We start from the raw sequence: 25,353 nt of genomic DNA, 5'->3' as shown, positions 1-25,353 counted from the left end.
CCTGTTAATGATGTCTTGTGTTTGTGGGGGCCCGTTTCCTGTCTGACAGCGATTTAGCCGCCCACTGGCGCCGAGTAATCATATTGCCCCATGCGGTAAAAGTGTCTGGGTGCACTTATGGCTCCACAAAATGATGTCCGGCACCTGCGTCCGGACGATGTCATGGGTGGGTGGGTGCATGGTTGGCTGCCGTAAGCAGCCAAGAGGGTCTGGCCCTTCCGTTCGATAACCGAACGCTATGACATAATGAGGCCCGTGATATGACCTCATGTCGAGCAATAAGTATATAAGATCTGAAGGTAGGCTGCGCAGGGACCAGGCGATCAAGAGCCAAGGATGGGCAAAAACAAAAAGCAAGCAGCAGAGGGCGAGGAGGCGCGGCGCGGGTCGGAGTCGTCAGGTTCGTCCGCGGAGCCCAGCGGCGCGGTCGCGGAGCTGCCCAGCTTCAAGAAAACGGCGGGCGGAGCGCGCAGCGGACTGATCGAGCAAGACGCAGTGGACACGATCCGCGAGCAGACGGCGGTGAAGTTTGCGGACGAGGACGAGGTGGTGGAGCAGGATGAGGCTGCGCAGAAGACGGAGGCGGTGGCGAGCGAGAGCTCGTCGCTGGCGGACAAGGAGGAGTGCGATGAGAGCAAACTGGACCACTTCCGCAAGTTCTTCCGCCGGACGAGCAGCCGCAGCAGCGACGAGGGCGAGGGCGGCGGGATGATGGAGCGCTTCATCAACATGACGGGCGGCGGGATGGTGCCGGTGGTGACGGAGGCGCCGGAGGAGGACGAGGAGGCTGGGCCGGATCCGACAGCCGAGGCGGAGGCGGCGGCGCGGGAGATCATGAAGGCGCACCACCTGTCGAGCGGACAGTCGGTGGACATGATGTCGATGAGCTCGTCCGGCGAGTCAGGCTTCTTCATGCCGGTCGCGGAGCATTACGACGACGAGTACAACCCGGAGCAGGAGGAGGAGCAGCGCGACGACATGTCCGAGGCCACGTACGTGCCTCCGCCGCAGCACGTGCGCGGGGGGGTGCTGGGCTCGCTGCTGCGACTGTACCAGAACCAGCCCGGCGGTCAGGCCCCGCAGCGCCCCGGGCTGCGCAAGAGCGCGCAGACGCTGAGCTCTGAGACGCTTCCGACCGGCGAGAGCTACGAGATGCCAAAGTTCAAGGCCAAGCGCCCGCGCGGAAGCAAAATCCCCAACCCCATCAAGCTGAAACGGAAGTCCGCGATGTCCGAGGCGAGGATCACGGTGCACATTGCAGACTTACTCCAGCGCCATCGTTTCATTCTCCGTCTGTGTAAGGCGTTTATGATGTACGGCGCGCCAACGCACCGTCTGGAGGAGTATATGGTTATGACCTCGCGCGTCCTGGAGATTGACAGTCAGTTCTTGTACCTGCCGGGTTGCATGGTCGTGTCATTCGGTGATACAATTACAAGGACCTCGGAAGTGCAGCTTGTGCGCTGTTCGCAGGGGCTCAACCTCTGGAAACTGCACCAGGTCCACTCCATCTACAAGCAAGTTGTCCACGACATCATCAGTGTCGAGGATGCAAGTCGCACAATCGAGACGATCATGGCTGAAAAGAACCTCTATCCGGCGTGGATGTGCGTGTTGCTGTACGGTTTCTGCGCAAGTATGGTGACTCCATTCGCCTTCGGAGGTGACTGGATTAACCTGGTGGTATCTTTCGGTATTGGTTGCTGCGTTGGCCTACTTCAGTTTATCGTTGCCCAGCGCTCCCATGTCTACTCAAATGTCTTTGAAATCACAGCCTCCATCGTAGTGAGTTTCTGTGCCCGTGCGCTTGGCTCCATTCCCAACTCGAATATCTGTTTCGGGTCCACTGTCCAGGGTTCCCTAGCGCTCATTCTTCCGGGCTATATCATCTTGTGCGGCTCGCTAGAACTACAGAGCCGGAGTCTTGTCGCAGGTTCCGTGCGGATGTTTTATGCCATCATCTACTCGCTCTTCCTAGGTTTCGGTATCACTCTGGGAGCCGCGCTCTTTGGTTGGATCTACCGCGATGCCACAAACGAGACCGTGTGTGAGAAAGAACTGTCGCCGTGGTTCCGCTTCATCTTTGTGCCGGGGTTTGCACTCGGCCTATCTTTGATTAACCAAGCGCGCTGGTCCCAGATCCCGGTCATGGTCTGCATTGCCTGTTCTGGTTACGTCGTCACCTACTGGTCCGGCCAGCATTTCACTGCTTCTACGGAGTTCACCGCCTCCATCGGTGCCTTTGTTATTGGAATCATGGGCAACTTGTACTCCCGTATTTGGAAAGGTCTTGCTATGACTGCCATGTTGCCTGGCATATTTGTTCAGGTGCCATCTGGTATTGCCTCGAAGAGCACTCTGCTATCCAGTGTGCAGAGCGCCAACAACATGGTCAGTAACGGCACAAACGCCGCTGTGAATAGTGTGGATGGCAGGACGTCCATATCGTTCGGTATCACCATGATTCAGGTCTGTATCGGTATTTCCGTCGGTCTTTTCGCATCGACACTGGTGGTTTATCCATTCGGAAAGAAACGCACCGGTCTTTTCACCTTGTAAGAATTTTAATAGATTAAGTAGTTAATTAACTGGACTGTGCAGCTCTTTTTGACCTGGAATGCATCTTCAGCGGTGCGATGAGCTCGTGGGAACGTGTACTGTCATGCCTCTGTCGCCGCGAGCGTCGAGACGTTTACGGTGACCAGTTCTCCCGTTTCTTTTTCCGAGGCCAGAGCTGAAAAATTTTTGGAATGGGACAGATGCGATGAGCTTAAATAGTATGTATGGAGTCAAGGTAAAGGCGACTGCAGGACTTTAGTTGCTCTAGTAGATCTTTTGGCGACTAGAACCTACGGCATACTTAGCATTACTGCATCATAATGTCGTCGCTAAAAGAGCAGCTAGCGCAAGTGGCTGCGAGCAACGCTACGGTTGCGTTAGACCGAAAGAGAAGACAGAAGTTGCACTCGGCTTCGTTGATCTACAACCCCAAGACGGCTGCGACCCAGGATTATGATTTTATCTTTGATAACGCCACCAGCGCTCTGGAGGAACTGGTTGAGATCGATGTGCGCTTCAAGGTCTTCAGCCGTTCCTTGTTCAGTGCGTCGTCGGTGAACATCGACAGAAACACGCAGACCAAGGAGCAAGTACGGACTCTAGACCAAGCGGTAAATGCGTATCTGATGCTTGCGTCTGCATGGTGGCATCTGACCCCTACATTGCATGCGACCGAGTGGCTGGTGCGACGCTTCCAGATCCACGTGCACAACGCGGAGATGCTGCTACTGTCGACCCTCAACTACTACCAGTCGCCGGTATTCAAGCGCATTTTGAATATTGTGAAGCTTCCCCCTCTTTTCAGTTCGCTCGCAAACTTTGCAAAGGCCGAGAGCGTTCCGTCCAACCTCACAATCGTGAAGCTGTTTAATGACATGGACTTTCTGACGCTTTACACGAGCTACGTGGGCAAAGTGGTGAAGCAGAAGGTCACTTACACCAACCAACTGCTTTTTAATTCATGTGCGTTCATTAACCTAGTTGCATTTAACTCGAATAGCGAAGAGAAGCTAGAGCGTTTGGTTCCGATTCTGTTAGAAGTCTGCGCAAAGCTTCTGGCCTCGCCTTCTGATGATTGTCAGATGGCGGCACATACTGTGTTGGTTGTTCTAGTCACGGCCTTGCCATTGAAAAAGCAGATACTGCTAGCAGCTACTGAAACCATATTGGCCAACCTCGCCGATAGCGCTTCCACCAAGCGTTGTGCATTTGTCACTGTGTGCAAGCTCTTCCAGACTCTGAAGGGCCATGGTAACGTAGACCAACTGCCAGCTAATATCTACACTCTTTTTGATTCGAAGATATCGAACGACTGCCTAATTGACTTTCTCTCCAAGAAGGAGACACCAGCAGATAAGTTTGTCACATCATATGTTCGTTCTATTGCAAGGTATGACCATGGCAAGCTAAATTCTATTGTCTCCATTCTCAAGCAGGTAAAGCTCGAGAAGTTTGAGGTCAGACTAATCATAACAGACTTGATCCACTTGTCTGAGCTACTGGAGGATAAATCGCAATTGATCCAACTTTTTGAGTTCTTTATTTCTATTGATGAAGACATGGTTTTAAGGTGCCTACATTCGCTCAACCTGACTGGGGAATTATTCGAAATCAGGCTAACTACGTCATTGTTCTCTGCTGAAAGAATTGAGCCGGTGAACGGGGAAGACGTGGTTAAAGGACTAGAAGCTTCGAAGGTTGCCGGTTTGGCTGGGGGAGCTCAGCCGTTCACGGAGTTTTTGAATAAGAACTCCGCGTACATATGTACTAAGAACATTTCGCTACTGGTAGAGGATGATGAACAAGCTTCGAAATTACTATCTCTTTTCGTGGAATCGGTTGGCAAAAAGTACCAACCAGGGCTCTTCCTATCATCATTTTTTACAACTTTAGAGAGCAGAATCACCTTCCTGCTGAGAATTATTGTATCCCCAGGCGCTCCAGTTGCCTTAAGGCTGATCTCCGTCTCCAACCTATCGAAGCTAATACATACTATTGGCAATGACACCAATGTTTTCACGCTGGTTCCCGTTCTGATTGTAGCACTTACGGACATATCGAAGAACGTTAGAGCGGCGGTCAAGAAGGTTTTACATCAGATTTCCAAGAGACCTTTCACTAAACGTTACTTTTTGAATGATAAGATATACGGTGAAGGCCAAAGTGTACCCATGTTGAACCCCAAAGAGAGTGAGAGTTGGTTAAAGACTTTCTTGGATGGTTATCTCGTTGAGAACTATGACATATCTCAGTTACTAATACCAAAAAAGAATGAGAAAATGTACTTACTATTCTGGGCTAATCAAGCTCTTTACATGCCGTTGCCACAGCCTAAACTAGTATTGATGCGTTTCCTAGCCAGGCACGAGTCTTTTTCCTCAACCTATTCTCAACTCTGGGAGAACTTCCTATCATCATATTTGGAACAACGTCCTCAATGGGAGCTTAAGTGCTCCAAGAATAAGACCAACTTCTGTGAATTTGAATCTGTATTGGTTTTATTGCTATCAAAGAAAGAAAAGAACCCAGCGGCAATAGAATTCCTTCTCGGCGCGCTTAAATCACCGTTCGAGCAACTCGCCTCCATCATGGCCAAAAGACTCATTGAAATATACCCTACACTAAAGCAACCTGTTCAATGTCAGATTGTTCAAGATATCATTGAGTCGACAGCATCTGCTGATTTATCATACGATTCGATTGAGACTTTACAATCCTTGGCGTTGAGTGCAGACGTTGTGGTCTCCGTAATCAAACAAAATATGATTAACGTTGATGAGACTTCTAATATCATAAAGAAAAGAAGAAGACGCTCTTCAGCAAGTAACAAGGCGGCCTTGCAAAAGGAGGAAGTCTCTCGAATTGCGGAAATCCACTTGAGGAAACTAACTATCCTCTTGGAGGCATTGGACAAGATCAAGGTCCAAGGCAGCGAAGCCTTGCTAACCTCGCTTTTCGATATTCTTGCTGACTTGGATACTCTGGACAACGACGGCGGTCTACCAGTGTTGTACGCTCAAGAAACCTTGGCATCATGTATGCTTCATACCATTGACTCCTTGCGCGCTACAGGGGCCACTCCAAAACTACGATCCGTGAGAACTGATATCCTGGTCGCTGCTATTAGAGCATCATCATCCCCACAAGTGCAGAACAAACTGTTATTGGTAATTAGCGCGTTGGCGCTGCTGAATCCCGAATTGGTGTTGCATTCAATAATGCCCATCTTCACATTTATGGGTGCTCATTCGCTACGCCAAGATGACGAGTTCTCTACGATGGTTGTCGAAAAGACAGTGAAGACAGTTGTTCCTGCCTTGTTGGAATCCGGGTCATCCAGTATGACTGACGAAATTGAGTTCCTATTGATGAGCTTTTCTACCGCCTTCTCACATGTGCCCAAGCATAGACGGGTAAGGTTGTTTACCACTTTGATTAAGACACTGCAACCTTCCTCTTCAATTGCTCCATTTTTGTTCTTGTTGTCCCAGCAGTTTTCCGCCAAAGTGGAAAACTTTGAAATCGCAGAGTCTAAGTCCATCTTGGAGTTCTCCAGAAGCTTCATGTCCAAATTTGCTGTCTTAGATCAGCTCACCGGCATTGCTGGACTTTTTGAACTAGTGAAACTCCTATCGGAACCTGATTTGAAAGACAAGACCTCCCCTCGGACCCTTCTAAGCAACGGTATCTTGAATTATACACCATCAGAAATGTTCAACTATAAAAGGAACACATTTGATTTCATGGACAAGATACTTGCTGAGGATAACCAAGGTGGCAATAAGGGTGAGAATAACTTGAAACTGAAGCTTCTTTCGGCTTTATTGGATCCACAGACAGAGGAGCAAGTCAAGTCGGATGTGAAAGATCAATTCGCCAAAGTTCTGCAACACAACCTTGTCTTTATTAATAATGTCGAAGAACTGTGCAGCACGCAAGATTTAACTGAGCAAGGGAAGTCAGATGGCGATGAGTCTGGCTCCGAACCGGACAATGATAATCCAGTAGCGGATATGACGGAGATCCTGTTCAGTTTACTCGGTCATATCCTTGACCTCCTCCCTATATCGACATTTGTTGAATCTATATTGCCATTGCTTGGCAAGGACACCGAGGATATCATTAGAAAACATCTCACTCTGGTTATTGGGACCAAGTTCGAAAGTGAGCCAAACTCATCCGCCACTTATGCCAACATGACTGCGTCCTCGTTACTTGCTATTGTAACGGATGAAGCAGAGGCACCGGGCGTTGTGCAGGCAGCATTGAATACTACCTCCACCCTGGTGAGTAAGTTTGGTGATAGGCTGGACGCTAGTACCCTGACTGAATGCCTGAAGATCGGAGTCCAAAAATTGAATTCTTCGAGCACCGATATTGTGGTTTCTGCTCTCGCTGTGCTAACAAACACCGTCCATGTCCTGGGTGTCAAGTCCATCGGCTTCTACGCCAAAATTGTTCCAAGGGCCCTCGCTATCTTTGACTCTGTGCAGGATACCAAATCCGACCTGAGGAAGGAAGTCCAGTTATCTGTGGTATTACTCTTTGCGGCTATGATGAAGCGCATTCCATCGTTCTTGCAGTCTAACCTCAAAGATGTCATGCGCGCGATCTTCTTTGCGGATGAAGTCCAGAACTCCATTAGTTTGTACGTGATTTCCCTTCTAGTGCAGCAGCTAGACTTGAAAGAGGTCCTGAAAACGCTCTATAGGATATGGACTACTGATATCAGCAAAACAGGTAATTCGGTAGCAGTGTCACTCTTCCTGACCACGTTGGAGTCCACCGTCGAGGCCATTGACAAAAAGTCCGCGACTTCTCAGTCGCCAACCTTCTTCAAGCTGCTATTGGCCATGTTTGAGTATCGGTCCGTCAGCACTTTCGATAATAACACCATCAGTCGTATTGAGGCTTCAGTCCACCAGATTGCAAACATATATGTGTTGAAGCTCAATGACAAGATCTTCCGTCCGTTGTTTGCACTCACGGTGCGCTGGGCATTCGACGGAGAGAGTGTCTCGAACCTCCAGATAACCAAGGTCGAGCGCCTCACTGCCTTCTTCAAGTTCTTCAACAAGCTACAGGAGAGTCTGAAGTCCATCATCACCTCCTACTTCACCTATCTACTAGAGCCTACCAACGCCCTGCTCAACGACTTCCATTCCGGTGCGGTCTCGGACACAAACCTACGCCGCCTCACGCTCACCGCGCTCACCGCATCCTTCAAGTACGACCGCGACGAGTACTGGAAGTCCACTGCCCGCTTCGAGCTCCTTGCCGAAAGCCTCGTCAACCAGCTGGCCAACATAGAGGATTCGATCGGCAAGTACCTGGTAAAGGCAATCGCAGCGCTGGCTTCCAACAATGCAGGTGTCGATGAGCACAGCAAGCTGCTGCATCGCGCCCTAGTCGAGCACATGAAGGCCTCCTGTGCCACTTCGCAGAAGCTGTGGGCTGTTAAAGCCACGAAGCTGATATATGCAAAGGTTGGTGAGCATTGGCTGGTTCTACTGCCGCAATTGGTCCCAGTCATTGCAGAATTACTGGAAGACGACGACGAGGAAGTCGAACAAGAGGTCAGAACAGGCCTAGTAAAGGTCGTGGAAACCGTCCTTGGCGAGCCGTTCGATAGATATTTGACATGATCTCAGTTCAGGAGATCCTCTGATGTAAAGCATAGTACCGTGTAGATATCAAGCCTATATCTTTAGCTCTTTTGTAGCGGCGATGTGCCATTAGTATGAGTGCAATGCCCGAAATTTTTTACTGGCCTCTTGGGCTGGGGCCAAGTACCTTTCACGCGGGACGCAGAAGCCCATACAGAGTTGCAGAGCAGAGCAATAGCGACCAGGGTTTTCAAGGTACATAGCTGCAACTATCATGTCGTCATTGCCGAGGTCCATGCAAGATCTGAGGGAGGTTCAGTCGAAACCTAGGGTGCCGTTGGTGATTAGGAGGCTGTTTAAGTCGCCCCGTAATCTGGATTTCGAGGCTGCAATGTGGGAAATGGTGCATTTGATCTTCAAGCCACGCAAGGCGTTTCGCTCGGCATACTACCAGCGGCAGATCAAACATCGGCTATCACGAGACGATCCCTCATTCTTTATTCTGCAGGTGATCCTGCTGATCGCCACGTCGTTGACATGGTCCATCGGGTACGGGCACACATTCAGTGGTTTTCTGAAGATGATGATCAACATGATATTAGTGGACTTTTTTCTGCTCGGGTTCACGATGGCGACCTTCTTCTGGGTACTGCTAAATCGGCCGCAGCTGAAGTTTCGGTCGGCGCAGGACTCGACCGTTGAGTGGGCATACTGTTTTGATATTCACTGCGATGCATTTCTAATAATCTGGGTTTTGCTGTACTTTCTTCAATTCCTGCTCCTGCCAGTGATCAATCTGCACAGGTGGATAGGGCTATTTGTTGGTAACACTCTATACTGCGCGGCCATTGGATACTATTTTGTGCTCACCTTCTATGGCTATAGCCAATTGTCCTTTTTGAAGAACGTCAATTTCATCTTGCTGCCCTCTCTGTTCTGTGTCATTCTGTATCTGGTGAGCTTGTTCGGTATTGATTTGTCGAACTACTTAAGTTTCTCTAGGTACTAAGTCATTGAGGAGCTAACCCAGATAACAGGTGTGTCCGATTGGTGCGCATGACCGAAGGGTTTCGTGGAATGTCGCCGTATACTACCATTGTTGTAGACAACATTTCTACATATTACCGCGATACACACCCAGTATGTCTACTTAAATGGACTTTATTCGAGACCATCTCTAACTGTCCAATCTCTGCCTTCTTCCATAGGTTTTCAGCAATGGCATATGTCTCTTCGAGGTTGTAGCGAAGTCGATCATCTTTTATTTGGTGGAATACACTGCTCTTACCTGGGCGCTCCGGAGGCCACTTTTTTCCGCTAATTAGATCTTCAAAATTGTAACTAGGGGAGCAATTACTACCCTCTTTTGAAACCTTGGGAGACGATTGGATTGTTAGACTTTGATATTCATCGTCTGTGATGTCGCGGCTGCCCTGTCTCTTCAAAAAACTAGTCACCTGGTTGACCATTATGGTCTGTCCTGATGACGAGAACCTTTGTATCATGCGAAGTTCATTATTTAACTGATCCTGCAGTAAGCGCGTCGAGAAATCTTGTTTTAACCAGAACTTCAATTCAATAGGCCCGTCCGCAAGATCGTCCCGTTTACTATTCAAATTCTCAAATTCAACATAGAGCTTCTGGAGTGTCCGGGGGGTGGATGCCATAAAATCCGACCTCTGTAGTGGAGACTGCCCAGCGGCATCTCCTTCAGGGGACGGGGATTTCGTGAAGTCAGTTGAGTTGAGCTTGTCAGGGAGAACGGTTTGCGAAAGCTTGGCTGCTTCAGTATAAGAGGCGAACCTTGACTTGAGGGCATTCGCCTTGTTCTTCGCTTGAAGTGATCCATCACGAAACGTTGCAATCATGCCGCTAAAGTAGTCGAGGATTGGTTTGTTTTCAAGGTGCGGGTCAACTTGCGATGACGGTGAATCTGGGGTACGATTCAGTTGCGACATGTGGGCAGTGCTCGAGTCCCTGGTATTAGTCCCGATCTCGTTTTCATCCAAAACTCCCGGTGATTGAATATCATCATTTATGGTGAGCTCAATTTTACATGCAGCCGGAACATCATCATCACATTCCACGTCCGTTGATGCGCCACCAGGAAGCACACTACTGTAGTGCCCATTGCGCTCTGTCAGCGGGCTAGTGTCGATACCAATTCGGAAGAAGTTCTTCCTATCTGTAGGCAGAGCCCGAGCTGCAGATGGTGGTCCTAAGTAGCCGGGCCTATATTTCCAGGTCCCAGCCCTGGGCTGCTCGCGATACATCGCTGCATTGGTTGCTGGGGTGGCTTTCCCATGGCCATTAAAGTATATGTTCAATGGGGCATGCATTCCCCTTGGGTTTGTATGTTCAAAGGCTGAATAACCCCTCCGCGTTTCGGTGTCAAGCAGGGATGGCTTGAGCCGCTTCTGGAGCAACTTCCCATTGACTATACGTTCTGCATTCAGTTTGTTGGGAATTCTAAACTCCTTGACCTGTTTTCTGGGAGTCGGCCCGGTGCAAGCGCTCGACCGAGTTGTGGCAGACTCTTCCTGGTTCTCCAATACCGGATAAAGCTCGACAGTGCCAGTTACCTCTCCATTCCCTCTTAGTTTACTAGGGGGGGCAGACGAATTTACTCGGTTGATGCCTGGTCTGCCGTGGCTTCCTGTCCTCTCCCCCCTGGTAGATCTATGATGTTCACAAACAACTATGGAGGGGCGGTTTTGCATTACTTGGCGGTGTCGCACGAAGAATTGGATATCTGGATAACGACGAGCAGCACAGAATGTCCTCAAGCGTTTCGAGAACAGTTAATCGCTTTACAATTTTATGTAGTAAGAGCAATGAATTCTCGGAGTGATCGGCAACAGCTATCAGAAAGGCGTGCGTGTGCCCACTTATGTATTTGGCGGTACTTTACCAGGATAGTAAACTCTGCCTTGGATGATTGAACGATTTAATATATGAGAATACAATAATTAGAACAGGGTAGATAAAAATCGATCCTACTTGTTCAAGTACATGGCAAAAATTGCATGCATAGTGCAGGTCAAATGTTGGTGCTCTTGGATCCGCCTCTACATGGCATGTCCATGTCGTATAACCAGACAGAAATGCATGCAGCATGTGATAAGACCGACCAACGTAGCCAACTGACCAAACGTAATCTGGAGCTTTCTATGCCTGGCTTCTTTTGTCTGTGCAGAAGCACATCGGATTTCGATCGCGTCACCTCTGTTAACCAGAAAAGCAACCGCAGGGCATCCAGTTCAAAGTAAGGGGTTTGATTTGTCATAATAGGCAACAGAACAATGCAACTCCGACACGATGTCTATCAGGCTTCCAAGATGCATAGTAATTCAATCATAAATATCTATAGGAGGCAGCCTGTCGGCATTGTAGAACCAATTCTTGGATTCAACCTCTTTAGCCAACCAGTCGGTGGGAAAGATAACAAGATGACCATTAATTCTTTCCAATAACCTACGGGCAGTATGTCTGTCAAATATTTTCTGGTTTATACCATAGAGCAAACTGCTCGAAAGTTTCATTTTGGTGTGTGTAGGGGCCCGCACTGCCCCTGTCTTGACGGCCTGCTGGTGATGTGGTGGGAGGTCTGCATCCATCGATAATGAGTCGGCAATATCTGGGGGCACGGATTTTATTTTCGTGCCTTTTTCCAAGGATATGTTTGACATGTTCTCGCTTATATCATCAAGAATGGTCACCTTCTCTCCGTACTCCATCTCGATCATCTTTCGTTGCAACTCATCGAATCCTTGCGAAAGCTTCTGGAAATCCTTATAGTCCCTCCACGTCTGCACGGAGTTATCCGGCTGGCAATGGAACACCATCCTATAGATCAACGTGTTCCTGAGCGCGACCGCAAACCACATGTCCTCGTAGAAGGAATCCACAATAGGATCTTCGAACGCATACGGATCCATGAAATGCAAGTTTGCAAAAGGTTGCTTGTTTTCGCCTCCGATGGGAGGAACCATTTGTGCCAGCATTATATCCACAGCATCATCGTCCATCTCTTCCTCGCCCAAAAAGTCTAACGTGCGTTGGATGGTGTCTGCGGTGTCCTTTGATAACTTTTTATGTTCCGTCAGTTTGGTTTCTTTCTTGTACGAGAGATGCTGCAAGTAGCAGATACGTTTTAGCATGTTCCATTTGTTGATATCTGGAATGCCGCTATCTTGTAAATATTGCATGACATCCTCTTTATCTGGCAAGAATGATATATTAGTATTGTTCTGGTTCTCCTTTTTCCCGTCGATACTTTGAATATTCATAACCTCTGTGGCCCAGTCCATTAACTGTTGTGTTACATTCTCCTTGAATTTCCTAGTCACGTTCTTCCAGCCGTCGGGTCCAAGGCCCTCCACATCCTTCATGTGAGTTTCGTTCCCCACGAGACGCGAATCAGTACTGATCGGTTTCTTATCCCTAATTCCGACGTTAGCTTCGCCGGCCCTGTTGTTGAACGAGTGGTACTTCGGCTTTGAGTTGTACCTCCGCCGGCCATGCTGTCTGCCTTTCTTTGATGGCAGAGGCGTCTTCTTGTGGTTCGAATTATTGTACAGGAATTGTTCCGGAACATTGTCACTGTCCATGTAAATGTTATGGTCGACTTCTATTCCGAAATTCTTCACTTGGCCGGACCCATATTTCTCTAGCCACATGTCGCTACATTGCTCGTTCATAACTTCACGGAAGCCAATCTCTAGCATGGCACTCTGGATCTTGAGCTCCTTGTTGGAGTGAGCAGCCCCCTCTCTCGATAGTAGGTTTAATGTTTCGACGTTGGCGAGAGCAACGTGTTCTAAACGGCTAAACTTACGCTCTATGATCTCAACCAAGTCAACATCACAACCCAAATGTTCACGCATCAGTCTTTGTCTGAGTTCTAAGGCGAATCTGCCTGCATAATAATCTTCGCCATTCATCTTGCTCTTAACTAGTTCAGTGTCCCTGATTATTGCTGCAACCTCACTGTCACGGTTCCCAAGCATAGAGCGTTCGTTAACGTTGGCACTCCCAATTATACAGCTCCTGTCATCAACAATCATAACTTTCGCATGAACATACAGCTGCTCGGTGACGAGTTTATCATATTGTCCCAGAGTGGACCATTTCCTCAGAGAGTAAAATTGGATATATTGAAGAGGGTCTATGTTCAACCTCCTTAACTTGGCGAAGATCGAGGTTTCTCCTCTTGCAATGGATTGGTACTGGCATTGCATAATTACCCTGATACTGGATCCCTCCGGTTGATCAACCTCCGAATCAAACCCAGGCATCAAAGGAATGAGGATGAACGCCTTCCATAACTTACCCTCGCTGTTTGCTTTGATGATACGGTCGACAATAGCATCTCCTACCTTGTTTTCGATAAAAACACCATCCCAATTGGAAGCGGTGACGAAGAACTGGTTCTCTAGGTATATGTAATGCTTTGAGGTCTCAATTAATTTCAGATACGCCGCCTGGATAGATTTCTCTGTCTCCTGTAACCCGAGCGACCAATTGCCTGCGCTTCTTAATATCTGTACTTCACACGTAGATCTGGAATTCAAGTTTCTGAAAAACTCCGAATTCTCCAGCTCTTCGGGGGTGAAGTCGCTAGGTGGAGTAAGCAAGGGTGTTGGGCGACTGGGTCTCTTCTGCCTTAGGAGATAATTCCACCGCTGAACAAAATGCCTAGACATGTCACGCGCCGCTTCGCCGACGGTCATCATATGAACATCGTGCCATGGCATTCTAGGAATAACCTCCCGATCGTACATGGATTCAAAAGGTTTATCTAAATCATGGAAATCACATATCCTCGCATTGGAGTAATCCTTTCCTGGGAAATTTTGCTGTTGAAGATCTGAAGCATCATCCCGAAGTACGTGTTCTGGGCTATCGTACCTACCGTAACACAAATCGATACCACCCATGAAGGCAATTGTATGATCTATAACGCACATCTTTTCATGATGTGCCCAGAAATATGTGTTCTGCAGCCATTGGTTAGGAGATCTGATCAAGTGTATGTTAGGATGCAGACTGAGCATTGAGTGTTTCGTCCAGAGGGAATCGGTTCCGACGGTGGAACCGACGTTGCGATAAACCACAATGAAGATTTTAACGCCGGCTTCAGCACGCTCCTTTAAGACCCGATCAATTCGATATTGCTGGTTGCTCTGGACTGGTCTGCGCATGTACAACTCAGGGGAGAGCCACCAGTCATGGATGAAAATCACATCTCTGGCCATGGTGAGCGCTTCGCTCAGTGCCCAGAAGTAATCGCGTCCATCCACCAAAAAGTGACAGAAGCAGTTCCGCCTCACAGGCGCAAAACTCCCAAACCGCTGGTGGTTGGCCCAGATGGTGTTCTTTTGCATTTGTATTATCGATGAGACCCATATCTTCAGCATGTACTCGGACTTCGCGATCATCTGAAGCTTCCGCTCGCTATTCTCCAGAGTGATCAAGAGCTTCGTCGATATCTTCTTCTGCTTATCTTCCAGCGGGTCTTCCTCGTATAGGTTATTGTCTTCTAAAAAGTTGCCCGAGCAGGTGACCTTGAACTTGGAGTCCACCAAGAACACGTCCAGCGGCGTGGTCGAGCACATATCGCTGACGTACATGATATAGGAATGTCTGACCAAAAACCATTTGTTGGTGTGCCGCTCGATCATCGCCCGCCAGTCATTGAACCTGAAGTGCGACACGCGCCAGCCCTGCGCCTTGGCGGAAGACCTGATAATAAGGTAGCCCTGTTTGCCCTGGAAGCCGCTTTCATAGCTCAACAGGTTGCTGATCGGGGACAGCTCGTAGAACTGGAACAGCCGGTTCGCCTGCGGGCGCAAGGAAAGCGACAGGTTGAGCAGCCGTAGGTACTTCTCGATCCGCTTGTGCATCGGCTTCTTCACGTCGTCCGTCTCGTCAATCAGATCCTGGATGTGCTTCATGTGGAAGCGCTTGGCCTCGAAGTTGAGCGAGGAGCGCGGCGTGTTGGACGACGACTCCGACGTGCGCGGGTGGTCCTGCGGCGACGGCACTGACGCCGGCCCTTTCTTCGCCTTTTTCATGTAGTCATCGAAGCGCGGAAAGTGGGGCAGGTGTATGCGCTGGTAGCGGTTGTGGTCGATGTACAGCTTGTTCAACGTGTTCTGCTGGAACGACACCAGCTTCAGCTTCCCGTGCAGCGACGCCAGGTCCTTGTAGGAGCGCAGGATAATCCACTTCAGGCGGTTGTCGCCCACGCCGTACTCCAACTCCAGCTTGTACTTCGTGTGGTACCCCTGGTCCACGATCGCAATGCCGCCGTCCTGCTTCTCCACGTGGCTCACGCTGCTCGCGTTCGTCGTGCTCGTCGTCGCCGAGCTCACCCGCTGCAGCGACAGCAGCGTGTCGCTGTTCGTCACCGGCGACACGCGCACGCTCAGCATCGCCAGCAGCAGCGGCGCCCGCCGCACGCCGTGCTCGTCGCGCAGGAACCCACTCCCCGCAAACAGCGCGCCCGGGCACCCCGCCAGCAGCGTCGCGATCAGGTCCGACGCCATGTTCTGGATGATCATCTCCTCCTCCGTGATCCCCGCGCTCGCCACTGACTCGTGGTCCGTCTTCGCGCGCCCCGCGCCGCGCGACGCGCTCCGCCGCGACGTCAGCTTCGAGATCTTCTTGAACGCCTGTCCGAACTCCTTCTTCCACCCCGTGAACGAGTCCTGCGGGTTCATCTTGGCCAGCCACGTCGGCGTGTTCTCGCCCACGCTGCCGCTGCGCCGCTTGCCCGCGCTGCCCCGGCGCGTAAAACCTCTCTCCATCGTCGTGATCGTCGAGTTCGGCACGCCTTGGAACACCAGGTTCTTGTACTCCGCCTCCTGGTCCTCCACCTCCTCGCCGCGCGCCCCCAGCAGGGGGCACTCGTGCTCCGCCTCCCCTACGTCCTCCCCGCCGCCCTCCCCGCCCAGCTCCTCCGCCTCCGCGTATATCCCGGGGATCACGCTGGCCTTCTGCGTCGGCCGCTCGCCCGCCAGCTGCGTCGCAGACCCGAAGTACTGCACCGAGTGTGCGCTCTCGCCGTCGTCCGACCCCATACTCTGTCTTGCTATTAGCTACACACCTATGAAGTGGCAAGTATATATCTGCTACGCCCGCTCGTTACAAATGAGCTTCATCTGCCAGCGCACCGAGGTCGAGCGCCACCTGCGCCCCCAGCCACAACGCACCCTCCGTGTGGTCCCACAGCTCCCCGCGCTCCGTGCGCGGGTGGATCAGCACACTCAGCGGCCCGTGGTTGAGCTGGAAAAAATGCAGCATGCGCGTGAACACGTCTGCGTCGCACACGTCAAACTCGAACATGCCGAGGCCCGCCTCGACATGTGGCCCGATGCTGCCCATGTGCGGCTCGTACGCGTTCGCCGCGCCGCTGCGCAGCGCGTCCTGGAACTCCGAGCACACGGCGTCGCGGAAGCGGAGCGCCGGCGCGGGGTCCGCCAGCGGGATGTAGGTATGGAAGTCGAACGACTTGATGCCGTACGGGAACGGCGCACGGTCACGTGTGTCTGTCATGGCGCGGGCCCGGGTGGGCTGCGCCGGGGGTGCGCTATATATACGTCACGCGAAAGCGGCAGCCGGGGGCTTCGGAATTTTGCTATCTTCGCACGTCCTTTATCTGCTCGAGGAATGATGGCGTAAGCAGGCTCGAGGAATTTTCACGGTGAAAAAAATGGTGGGAACTGGACAAGACACGGCAGTTCGGGCGTGACAAATCTGTGCAAAGGGTCCAGAGGGTCTCCAGTGTGCGGCAGACAGGGTGGGCCGAGCGAGCGAAGCTAGCGCAAGACGGACGGAAAGATGCTCTCAACCAGCGCGTCGGGGGGGGCCGGGGGGGAGGTCATCACGGGCGGGGCAGAGGTGCGGGACGGGGACGCGGAGAGCCGGGGCGATGGGCGGGGCGCGGGGGCGGGGTGCCCGGTGTGCCAGAACTGCCACACGTCGACGACGCCGCTGTGGCGGCGGGACGAGCACGGGGCGGTGCTGTGCAACGCGTGCGGGCTGTTTCTGAAGCTGCACGGGCGGCCGCGGCCGATCAGCCTGAAGACGGACGTCATCAAGTCGCGCAACCGCAAGGCGGGGCACGAGGAGAAGCGGCGGCGCGAGGGCGGGGAGGGCAGCGGGCCTGCCGAGCGCAAGCGCGGGCGGGCGGAGCCGGGGGCACTGCCGCAGCTGGCGCAGCTGCTGAACGGCGTGCCGGAAGCAGAGCCGCCGACAGACGCGCGGCCGGGGTCTGCGCTGCACGGGCCAGGGCCGGCGCGCGGGCCGGCGTACAAGTCGCCGATCAACATGCTGCTGAACGACAAGCCGCAGGACGCGGGCTTCCAGCCCGCGGCGTCGCCGGCGGCGTCGGTGCTGCGCGCGCCGTCGCTGACGCCGGTGCCCGCGGCGCCGGCGTACCACGCCTTCTCGCCGCGCTCGCAGCCGCCGTCGCAGGACCACACGGCCTATCTGCACGCGGGCCTGCTGCACCCGCAGGGCCTGCGCGACGGCGCGCCGTTCGCGCCCGCGGACATCGCGAGCTACTCGTCGTCGGCGCAGATCATAAAGCCGGCGCCGGACACCGCGACCCCGCTGTCGCAGGTGCTGCACTCCCAGGAAGAAGTCATCCGTCTGAAGACGCGCATCAACGAGCTCGAACTGATAAATGACCTGTACAAGAGACACATTTTCGAGCTCAACGACCGGTGCAAGATGCTGGAGATGAAGCACCAGCTGCAGAAGTAGCACCTCGACGGACAAAGACATTGCTCGCAGGGCGGCCCCGCCGCGTGCTGCCCAGCGGCCTGCATCCAACACGAGCCATACCACGGTATGTGATAGAATCCTCTCGTCTGCATGCGTATATACTCAGGATATATAACGTTGATAATGATGTGCACGCTCCTATTTCCCGCCCCATATCAAGGCTACCTGCCCAGTGCCACCCGCGCGGGGACCAGGCAGAAGCCACTATCTCGTCGGTGCCGCTATAGTCCGCGATGGCACGTAATCCAGCAGCAGGCCTAGAAAACACCCTCTTCCAACTGAAGTTCACTGCCAAGCAGCTCACCCGGCAGGCGGCGAAGGCGGCGAAGGAGGAAAAGCAGGAGACCAACAAGCTCAAGAAGATAATTGGCGAGAGCGAGGAGATCGCGCGGCTGTACGCTTCGAATGCCATCCGCAAGCGCAACGAGCGCGTGCAGCTGCTGAAGCTGGCGTCGCGCGTCGACGCCGTGGTGTCGAAGGTCCAGACCGCGGTGACTATGAGGCAGGTCAGCGGGTCGATGGCGCAGGTGTGCAAGGGCATGGACCGCGCACTGCAGAGCATGAACCTGCAGCAGATCACGATGATCATGGACAAGTTCGAGCAGCAGTTTGAGGACCTGGACACGAGCGTGAACGTGTACGAGGAGATGGGGCAGAACGTGGACGCCGTGGTGGTGGACAACGACAAGGTCGATGAGCTGATCAGCCAGGCCGCAGATGAGAAGGGGCTGGAGCTGAAGCAGAGCGCGCAGCTGGGCGAGCTACCGCGCGTGCAGAACGCGCCTGCGGAGGTCACGGAGGACAAGGAGGACAAGCTCGCGCAGCGGCTGCGGATGCTGCGGGGCTGATTCCAGCGTCTCGACCAGACGCAACATGTACAGTATACTAAAACTATATCATTTGGGAATTACATAGCGCTCTTGTTCAATGCATTGGGATGCCTCTGCCTCTAGCGCCCGGGCCGGTCATCCCGGCGTTCGCGCCCTCGCTTTCTTTGTTCTTGATGGTCTCGTCGACCGAGAGGATGAGGTTGGCGGCCTCTGCCGCACTGCTTAGCGCGTTGATCTTGACTAGAGCTGGCTCCCACACAAATTTGGCGAAGTTGTCCCCGATGTTCTCGGTTTCAAAGTCGACGCCGTACCATTTTTCGTCCTTGCTGTGCGCAAGTCTGAGACGGTTCAGTATCTCTATGGCGTCAAACCCCGCGTTTTCGCAAAGCTGTCTTGGAATGACTTCCAAGGCCTTTGCAAATGCATTAATGATTAGCTGCTGCTTGCCAGCGATAGTCTTGGAGTAGTCCCGCAAATATTTGGATATTTCCATCTCTATGGCGCCACCGCCGGCCACGACGAGCTTATTTTGTAGCGCCCTCTTGACGATCATTATGGCATCATGAAGGGATCTTTCAACCTCGGCGATCACTTGTTCGGCACCACCTCTCAACAACAACGTGCAGGTCTTCGCCTCTGGGCAGCCCTGGAACAAGTTGTACCGCTCAGAGCCGATCTGCATCTCTTCAAACGTAGCGCAAGTGCCCAAGTGCTCAACCCGTATGTCGCTGGTCGTGGACTGAATGGCGCCGCCAGTGGCCTGAATCACACGGTTTAGATCCTCCGTGGAAACTCTACCCGCACAGAAGATATCCCTGTCCGCAAAGTATTGTGTAGCCAAGTCGCCAATTGGCAATCTGGACAGGACGATATTCGCACCTGTGTCCTCAATTTGCTTCAGCTTGTCTAATATAATCTGCCATTCTGCGTCCACAACAGATTGGTAGTCGTCTACGTGCTCCACTCTCACTTCAGCATTGTCCTTTTCGGCCTTCAATTCCAGCTCGATGTTTAAGCACAGGATTTTGGGGTCCTGAAACCGCTTGGGCTGCTGTTCAAACCCAGCGTAAGAGAATGTCTTCTGGAAGGCCACACCGTTCACGAACACGGAGTCGTCCATTGCACCGCCAGGGATCTTCTTGATGCCGATCAGCTTTTCGTCCAGATCTTCCTGGTCCAGCGAGAGAACGGCATCCACACACATCTTTACAAAAAAGTCGGCGTTCTGGTGAATCAATTTCGATGACATAGCCGTCCTGGCGCAGCGCTCTAGCAAATCTCTGCTCACCTTGTCCCCACTTATGTCGACGGCTAGCTCCTTGATCCGCTTCACCGCAAGCTGCACTGCCTTCCGGTAACCCTTCATGATCGTGTGCGAGGAAATGCCCTCCTCCAGGAACGGCTTCGCCTCCTTCATCAACTCACCGGCAATGATCGTCACACTCGTGGTCCCGTCCCCGACTTCCGCATCCTGCGCTCTGGAAATGTCAACCAGTGTCTTCGCAGCGGGGTGCACAACGTCCAGCAACTTCAGGATGGTGGCACCATCGTTCGAGATGGTCGTCCTGCCATCGCTCGACACAATCAGGATGTCAGATCCAAGTGGGCCCAAGGTGGGCTTGAGGGTATCTTGGATCGCCAAACACGCATTGATATTCGATATGATCTGGCCGCGACCTTGAGAGGCGTCTGTACCTTCTTTCAGCACAACTATTGTGGGAGCTTGGTTTCCAAAGTTCATCCTGAGCTCGGTGGTCGTTCAGATATGGTGGGTGATGGCCTCGTCACGGTCTGTCAGCTTCCTGTACCGACGATGACGGCAGTTTTTGCCACTAGGCCATTTTTTTTTTCAGCTCTAAGATGGCAGACGGCAAGGAGAATGCTCCAGGACACCGGATAGAGCTCCAATCTCAGCAAAACATCGCCTACTGGCCCATTGCTGCTGCTGCATAACACTTCTATGGCTTAGTTTGTGCACGTGGTCGGCGCTTCACATTGTATCTCGTGAATTGCGTACCGGTACTATATTACGGTTGTGTGGCCGAGCGGTCTAAGGCGCCTGATTCAAGTGTATGCTTACAGCTGTTCACAGCTGAACACTCAGGTATCGTAAGATGCAGGAGTTCGAATCTCCTCGCAACCAATATTTTTGCGGGCGTTTTTGGGGCGCCAGCGAAAGCTGAATCCGCACACTATTTCGTGGTACCGTTGGAGGTAAACTGTTGGAATCCGACAGTGGGGTACCGAAACCATCCCAGCCTCTTATTACTAAGCTGGATCGTGCACTGCAAGCGGTGATATTGGAATCGTCCCCAGGTATTATTACTAAGCCGCCATCTTGCCGGCCATGAGGAGGGTACCGAAACCAATCCCAATTTGCATTACTAAGCCGGTAGCTGTTACTGGCAGCAAGAGTATCCCAAGTTTCACTACCGTATCCTGCACTGATATTTCGTGTCAACGCTAGTAACCCTTGCACAAAAAAGGAATCCGCCATGATATCTCGTGCATGTTTCCGATGAGCTGAGCGTACCCCCTCTAGTCTCGGCGGAAACTTTTGGTGCGGCTTGGTATATAATAAGAACGTATGGCCCGTCATATCCCGGACTGGCAATCTGTACAAGCAAGCGCAAAGCAAATCGCCAGTCTACGCCGAATATGTCTATCCCAGCTACCATGAAAGCCGTTGTCATCCACAGCGACCAGTGCATCGTCAAGGACGACCTCCCGGTCCCAAAACTCGGAATGAACATGGCATTGATCAAGACGAAGGCAGTGGCCGGTAACCCGACCGACTGGAAACATATCGAATTCAAGTTGGGGCCGCAGGGCTCGGTCCTTGGCTGCGACGTTGCGGGCGAAATCGTGCAGCTCGGCCCCAACAGCGACAGCAAGTGGGCTGTGGGCGACACCTTGTTCACAGTGGTACACGGGGCCTCCGTCCGGAACCCCGAAAATGGGGCGTTTGCCGAATACGTCAGAGTGGATCTTCCTGTCTGCATCAAGCTCCCGCTAGGGCCAGCCGACAAGGAGGTGCTCCAGGAGGGCCGTGTGGAGACGTTCGAAGGGGCAGCGACGATGCCTGTGACCTTGTTGACCGCCGCCCAGGTATTGTGCTTGAATTTCGGCAACAAGCTCGATTGGGAGCCGGCGCACGTTCAGCACGATCACCCCATCCTCATCTGGGGTGGTGCCACCGGCTGCGGGCAATACCTCATCCAGTTGTGCCGCAAGTTGAACGCCTACAGCCGCGTGATCGTGGTCGCCTCCAAAAAGCACGAGGCCCGGCTCAGGAAGTTCGGCGCGGACGAGATCTACGACTACCACGACGAAGACGTGGTCGCGCAGATCGCCCGCGACCACCCCAACCTCTACCATCTTGTCGACGCCGTCTCCGTCCCGGAGACGCTGCGCCTGGTCTACAAGCTCGCGCCCACCTCGGCCCCTGTCAAGCTCGTGCAGTTGACGCACATGTCTGCCAAGGGCACCATTCCCGAGGATGAGCTAAAGTCCAACGTCGAGGTCGGCAACACGATGTTGTACCAGATCAGCGGCGAAGACGCGACCATAGGCAAGATCACCCACCCGGCCAGTCCTGCCTACCGCAAGCAGGCCATCTCCTTTGTGGACTTCATCACGCCGAAGATTGCCGACGGCTCTATCCTCCACATTCCCGTTAAGGTGTCCCAGGGCCTAGAGTCGGTCCCTTCCATCATCCGCGACATCAAACAGGGCAAGACCGACGGACACAAATTGGTTGCGAAGTTGTAAGCAGCCGTTATGTAATCATGGGCCTGGTTGTCCAACTGTTCTTCCGGCGCTTTTGCCCGGAATTGGCAGGCTGTATAGCGCAGTACGTATTTCATTAAAACAACGAACACAGTCGAAACGCAATGCCGCGGCGGCTCCGGCGCCAAGGCCGCCCGCCGCGCGACTGCAGGAGCCGCCGCGGCGGAACCCGCATGCGCGCGCAGTGTTCAGAGACATCGATTGGACATAGTTATTCAATTGCAAGTAAGCTATATATGTGACCAAGAGGAGCTCAACGATATGAGCCCGCGGCGAGGCCCGCCTGCCGGTTACACATGCCCATGGCCCGCCTAACCGTGGCGTAGTTAGTCAGTGGCCTTGAATATCTCTTGTAAAAACACGCCTAAAAGTCTTGCTGTCGGAATCAGATCAACAAAGCGCCGGCGGCCATCACACCCGCAGCGAAGAAGCCGGAGGCAGCTAGGTTGCCGGCGGCGTTGGTGGACTGGGTCTCGATCGCTGGAGGAGCAGAGGTGGTAGGCGCTGGAGGCGCAGAGGTCACCTTTGGTGGCGCAGAGGACGAGGCCTTTGGTGGCGCAGAGGACGAAGGCTTAGGTGGCGCAGAGGACGAGGCCGGTGGCGCAGAGGACGAGGCCTTAGGTGGCTCCGACTTAGGTGGCTCCTGCTTTGGTGGCTGCGCTGGGGGCGCTGGTGGCGCCGCTGGTGGGGCAGCTGGTGGAGCCGCTGGGGGAGCGGACGACGCTGGAGGAGGCGCCGCGGTCGTTGGTGGGACCTTGGTTGGTGGAGCGGTGTCCGTGTTGGCCTGGATTTGGCCATCGCCAATCTGCGAGATTGGGTGCTGCGCGTAGACAACGGAGGCGGCGGCAAAAACAGCGACGGTAGAGGCGAACTTCATCTTAACGAGTGGTGTGAATAATAATAACCGATGGGGCACAGAACAGTCTCAGCCGCCAAGACCAGCCGCCGCTCCCACTATTTATACAATTTCCACCTCGCACAGAAAGCCCAAAAAGAAATCCGCTGGCCTTCCTCCCCGTTTAGTTGTGCATTTGCTTCTCTCGCGGCTCTTTGTCCTGCTGCCACGCGCCCTCGCACCGAAAATGTCTGACGCCTCGCGGCCACCGCGGCCTCTAGGTTGCGGGCTGTGTCCCAGGTCTAGACTTGCCCAGCCTGTCTCAGCTTGCTACTGCAGCCTGCACGATGGGCTGCGCGCCTGTACGCCTTAAAATAGTATCCTGCCTAAAGAGGTATCGTGCCCGCATTCCCGACTGGGCTACGGCCTTACCCCGTCTGGCGTCCGTATGCTATGACGGGCGCTGGGCGGTTGCGTACTAAGTTTACCGCTTCGGGCAGTGGGCGCCGCGGCGGGCGCAAAGTGCGCGCACGCGGTGCACCGGCCCGCGTGCCGGTGCATGGGGCGGCCGGGCCGCACAGCCCCACCGCGGCGAGCCGCGGGGCACGTGTTACCCGGCCAGGCGGGTGGCGTTGGGGGCCTTAATAACACGCACTTGATCACTCTCCGGCAGCCACGGGAGCAGCAACGAGCATGTCGGAGGTAATCGAAGGTAACGTGAAGATCGACAGACTGTCGCCAGGCGATGGCAAGACGTTCCCGAAGACCGGGGACCTGGTGACGATCCACTACACCGGGACGCTGGAGAACGAGCAGAAGTTCGACTCGTCGGTGGACCGGGGCTCGCCGTTCCAGTGCAACATCGGCGTGGGGCAGGTGATCAAGGGCTGGGACGTGGCGATCCCGAAGCTGTCGGTGGGCGAGAAGGCGCGGCTGACGATCCCGGGCGCGTACGCGTACGGGCCGCGGGGCTTCCCGGGGCTGATCCCGCCCAACGCGACGCTGATCTTCGAGGTGGAGCTGCTAAAGGTGAACTGATACGTAGTATGTAGCTGTGTAGCCACAAATGCTATGGATGCTACCTGCGGGTGCGGAGGCGGCGCTGGACGGGCGGGTTGACGGCCTTGCGGCGGGTGCGGGCGGCGGGCGAGTCGGAGGCGCTGGAGCCGGGCGCGTCGTCGTGGGCGCGCGTGCGCGGCTTTTTGGAGGGCGGCAGGTCGCCGTCCTCGTCGGGCTCGTCGTCGGGCGCGTCGTCGGGCGCGGAGGGCGGCGCGGAGGGCTTCTCGTCGTCGGAGCCGGCCTGCTGGCTGCGCGTCTGGCGCGTCTGGCGGCGCGTGCGCGCGCCGGTGCTGCCGGCGCTGCTGCGCGGGCGCTCGTCCGCGTCGTCGCGCGCCGCGCCGGCGTCCGGCTCGGCCTCGTCGTCGCCCGCGCCGTCCGCGCGCGCGTTGTGCAGCATCAGCTCGCCGTACTCGCCCCAGGGCAGCGAGAAGCCGCCGGGCGGCGCGCCGTCGTCGGCCGCGTCCTCGCCGACCTGCATGCCCTCGACCAGGTCTGCCTGCTGGAGGTCGTAGTACTCGGCGAGCTTCTCCCACACGTCCTGCGCGCTGAACGTCTTGCGCGGCTCGTCGCTCTGCAGCAGCGTCACGGGGTAGTCATCTGGGTTGTTCAGGCGCTCCAAAATGCATCGCATATGGAAGTGCTTGTGAATTCCGGCCGGCTTAAACTGCGCTACCCACTTGAAGAGGCGGATCTCGTCCACCGTAGACCATTTCACCCCCATGTGGTGCCCCTGTCTTCAAGCGCCAGCCGTGCCAGGGCTCATGGTGCCGCTATCGACCACCACCGAGGCCGAGCTTCAACATCGCTCGCCGCGCGGCGGTCACGTGATCAGCGGCACGTGACCGCTTAGAACTCTCAAATTTTTCACTTGTTCCGATGAGCT

The 25,353-nt window shown here is 53.8% G+C and overlaps 13 protein-coding genes and 1 non-coding gene across 14 annotated transcripts; 8 read left to right on the top strand and 6 right to left on the bottom strand.

Annotated features, from left to right (window-relative positions):
- Window positions 1–336: 336 nt before the first annotated feature.
- PRM10 (pheromone-regulated protein PRM10) lies at window positions 337–2,559 on the top strand (the record flags this gene model as incomplete). The annotated part of the gene is made up of 1 exon (NM_210976.1): window positions 337–2,559. The coding sequence occupies one exon, from the start codon at window positions 337–339 to the stop codon at window positions 2,557–2,559; it is 2,223 nt and encodes a 740-aa protein (NP_985622.1).
- A 320-nt stretch (window positions 2,560–2,879) lies between these two features.
- On the top strand, window positions 2,880–8,204 carry UTP10 (snoRNA-binding rRNA-processing protein UTP10; the record flags this gene model as incomplete). Its single annotated transcript, NM_210975.2, has 1 exon — window positions 2,880–8,204. One exon carries the CDS (start codon window positions 2,880–2,882, stop codon window positions 8,202–8,204), a length of 5,325 nt encoding a protein of 1,774 aa, NP_985621.1.
- Window positions 8,205–8,439: 235 nt separating this feature from the next.
- On the top strand, window positions 8,440–9,174 carry GMH1 (Gmh1p; the record flags this gene model as incomplete). The annotated part of the gene is made up of 1 exon (NM_210974.1): window positions 8,440–9,174. The coding sequence occupies one exon, from the start codon at window positions 8,440–8,442 to the stop codon at window positions 9,172–9,174; it is 735 nt and encodes a 244-aa protein (NP_985620.1).
- A 112-nt stretch (window positions 9,175–9,286) lies between these two features.
- Window positions 9,287–10,885, bottom strand: AGOS_AFR072W (AFR072Wp; the record flags this gene model as incomplete). The annotated part of the gene is made up of 1 exon (NM_210973.2): window positions 9,287–10,885. One exon carries the CDS (start codon window positions 10,883–10,885, stop codon window positions 9,287–9,289), a length of 1,599 nt encoding a protein of 532 aa, NP_985619.2.
- Window positions 10,886–11,515: 630 nt separating this feature from the next.
- Window positions 11,516–16,249, bottom strand: SPO14 (phospholipase D; the record flags this gene model as incomplete). The annotated part of the gene is made up of 1 exon (NM_210972.2): window positions 11,516–16,249. One exon carries the CDS (start codon window positions 16,247–16,249, stop codon window positions 11,516–11,518), a length of 4,734 nt encoding a protein of 1,577 aa, NP_985618.2.
- A 64-nt stretch (window positions 16,250–16,313) lies between these two features.
- Window positions 16,314–16,724, bottom strand: AGOS_AFR070W (DOPA 4,5-dioxygenase family protein; the record flags this gene model as incomplete). Its single annotated transcript, NM_210971.1, has 1 exon — window positions 16,314–16,724. One exon carries the CDS (start codon window positions 16,722–16,724, stop codon window positions 16,314–16,316), a length of 411 nt encoding a protein of 136 aa, NP_985617.1.
- Window positions 16,725–17,009: 285 nt separating this feature from the next.
- Window positions 17,010–17,936, top strand: AGOS_AFR069C (AFR069Cp; the record flags this gene model as incomplete). The annotated part of the gene is made up of 1 exon (NM_210970.2): window positions 17,010–17,936. One exon carries the CDS (start codon window positions 17,010–17,012, stop codon window positions 17,934–17,936), a length of 927 nt encoding a protein of 308 aa, NP_985616.2.
- A 254-nt stretch (window positions 17,937–18,190) lies between these two features.
- DID2 (Did2p) lies at window positions 18,191–18,805 on the top strand (the record flags this gene model as incomplete). The annotated part of the gene is made up of 1 exon (NM_210969.1): window positions 18,191–18,805. The coding sequence occupies one exon, from the start codon at window positions 18,191–18,193 to the stop codon at window positions 18,803–18,805; it is 615 nt and encodes a 204-aa protein (NP_985615.1).
- A 76-nt stretch (window positions 18,806–18,881) lies between these two features.
- CCT7 (chaperonin-containing T-complex subunit CCT7) lies at window positions 18,882–20,528 on the bottom strand (the record flags this gene model as incomplete). The annotated part of the gene is made up of 1 exon (NM_210968.1): window positions 18,882–20,528. The coding sequence occupies one exon, from the start codon at window positions 20,526–20,528 to the stop codon at window positions 18,882–18,884; it is 1,647 nt and encodes a 548-aa protein (NP_985614.1).
- A 290-nt stretch (window positions 20,529–20,818) lies between these two features.
- AGOS_t0138 lies at window positions 20,819–20,930 on the top strand. Its single transcript has 2 exons — window positions 20,819–20,856; window positions 20,887–20,930. It is a non-coding gene; the product is annotated as a tRNA-Leu (tRNA).
- Window positions 20,931–21,445: 515 nt separating this feature from the next.
- AGOS_AFR066C (uncharacterized protein) lies at window positions 21,446–22,558 on the top strand (the record flags this gene model as incomplete). The annotated part of the gene is made up of 1 exon (NM_210967.2): window positions 21,446–22,558. One exon carries the CDS (start codon window positions 21,446–21,448, stop codon window positions 22,556–22,558), a length of 1,113 nt encoding a protein of 370 aa, NP_985613.2.
- A 403-nt stretch (window positions 22,559–22,961) lies between these two features.
- Window positions 22,962–23,453, bottom strand: AGOS_AFR065W (AFR065Wp; the record flags this gene model as incomplete). The annotated part of the gene is made up of 1 exon (NM_210966.2): window positions 22,962–23,453. One exon carries the CDS (start codon window positions 23,451–23,453, stop codon window positions 22,962–22,964), a length of 492 nt encoding a protein of 163 aa, NP_985612.2.
- A 651-nt stretch (window positions 23,454–24,104) lies between these two features.
- Window positions 24,105–24,449, top strand: FPR1 (peptidylprolyl isomerase FPR1; the record flags this gene model as incomplete). Its single annotated transcript, NM_210965.1, has 1 exon — window positions 24,105–24,449. One exon carries the CDS (start codon window positions 24,105–24,107, stop codon window positions 24,447–24,449), a length of 345 nt encoding a protein of 114 aa, NP_985611.1.
- Window positions 24,450–24,489: 40 nt separating this feature from the next.
- Window positions 24,490–25,191, bottom strand: EAF7 (Eaf7p; the record flags this gene model as incomplete). The annotated part of the gene is made up of 1 exon (NM_210964.1): window positions 24,490–25,191. The coding sequence occupies one exon, from the start codon at window positions 25,189–25,191 to the stop codon at window positions 24,490–24,492; it is 702 nt and encodes a 233-aa protein (NP_985610.1).
- Between the last annotated feature and the right edge of the window lie 162 nt (window positions 25,192–25,353).

This window comes from Eremothecium gossypii, chromosome VI (assembly GCF_000091025.4).
Source record: "Eremothecium gossypii ATCC 10895 chromosome VI, complete sequence".
NCBI lineage: Eukaryota > Fungi > Ascomycota > Saccharomycetes > Saccharomycetales > Saccharomycetaceae > Eremothecium > Eremothecium gossypii.
The sequence above is the reverse complement of the archived record's forward strand: the minus strand, read 5'-3'. Positions and strand labels throughout refer to the sequence as shown.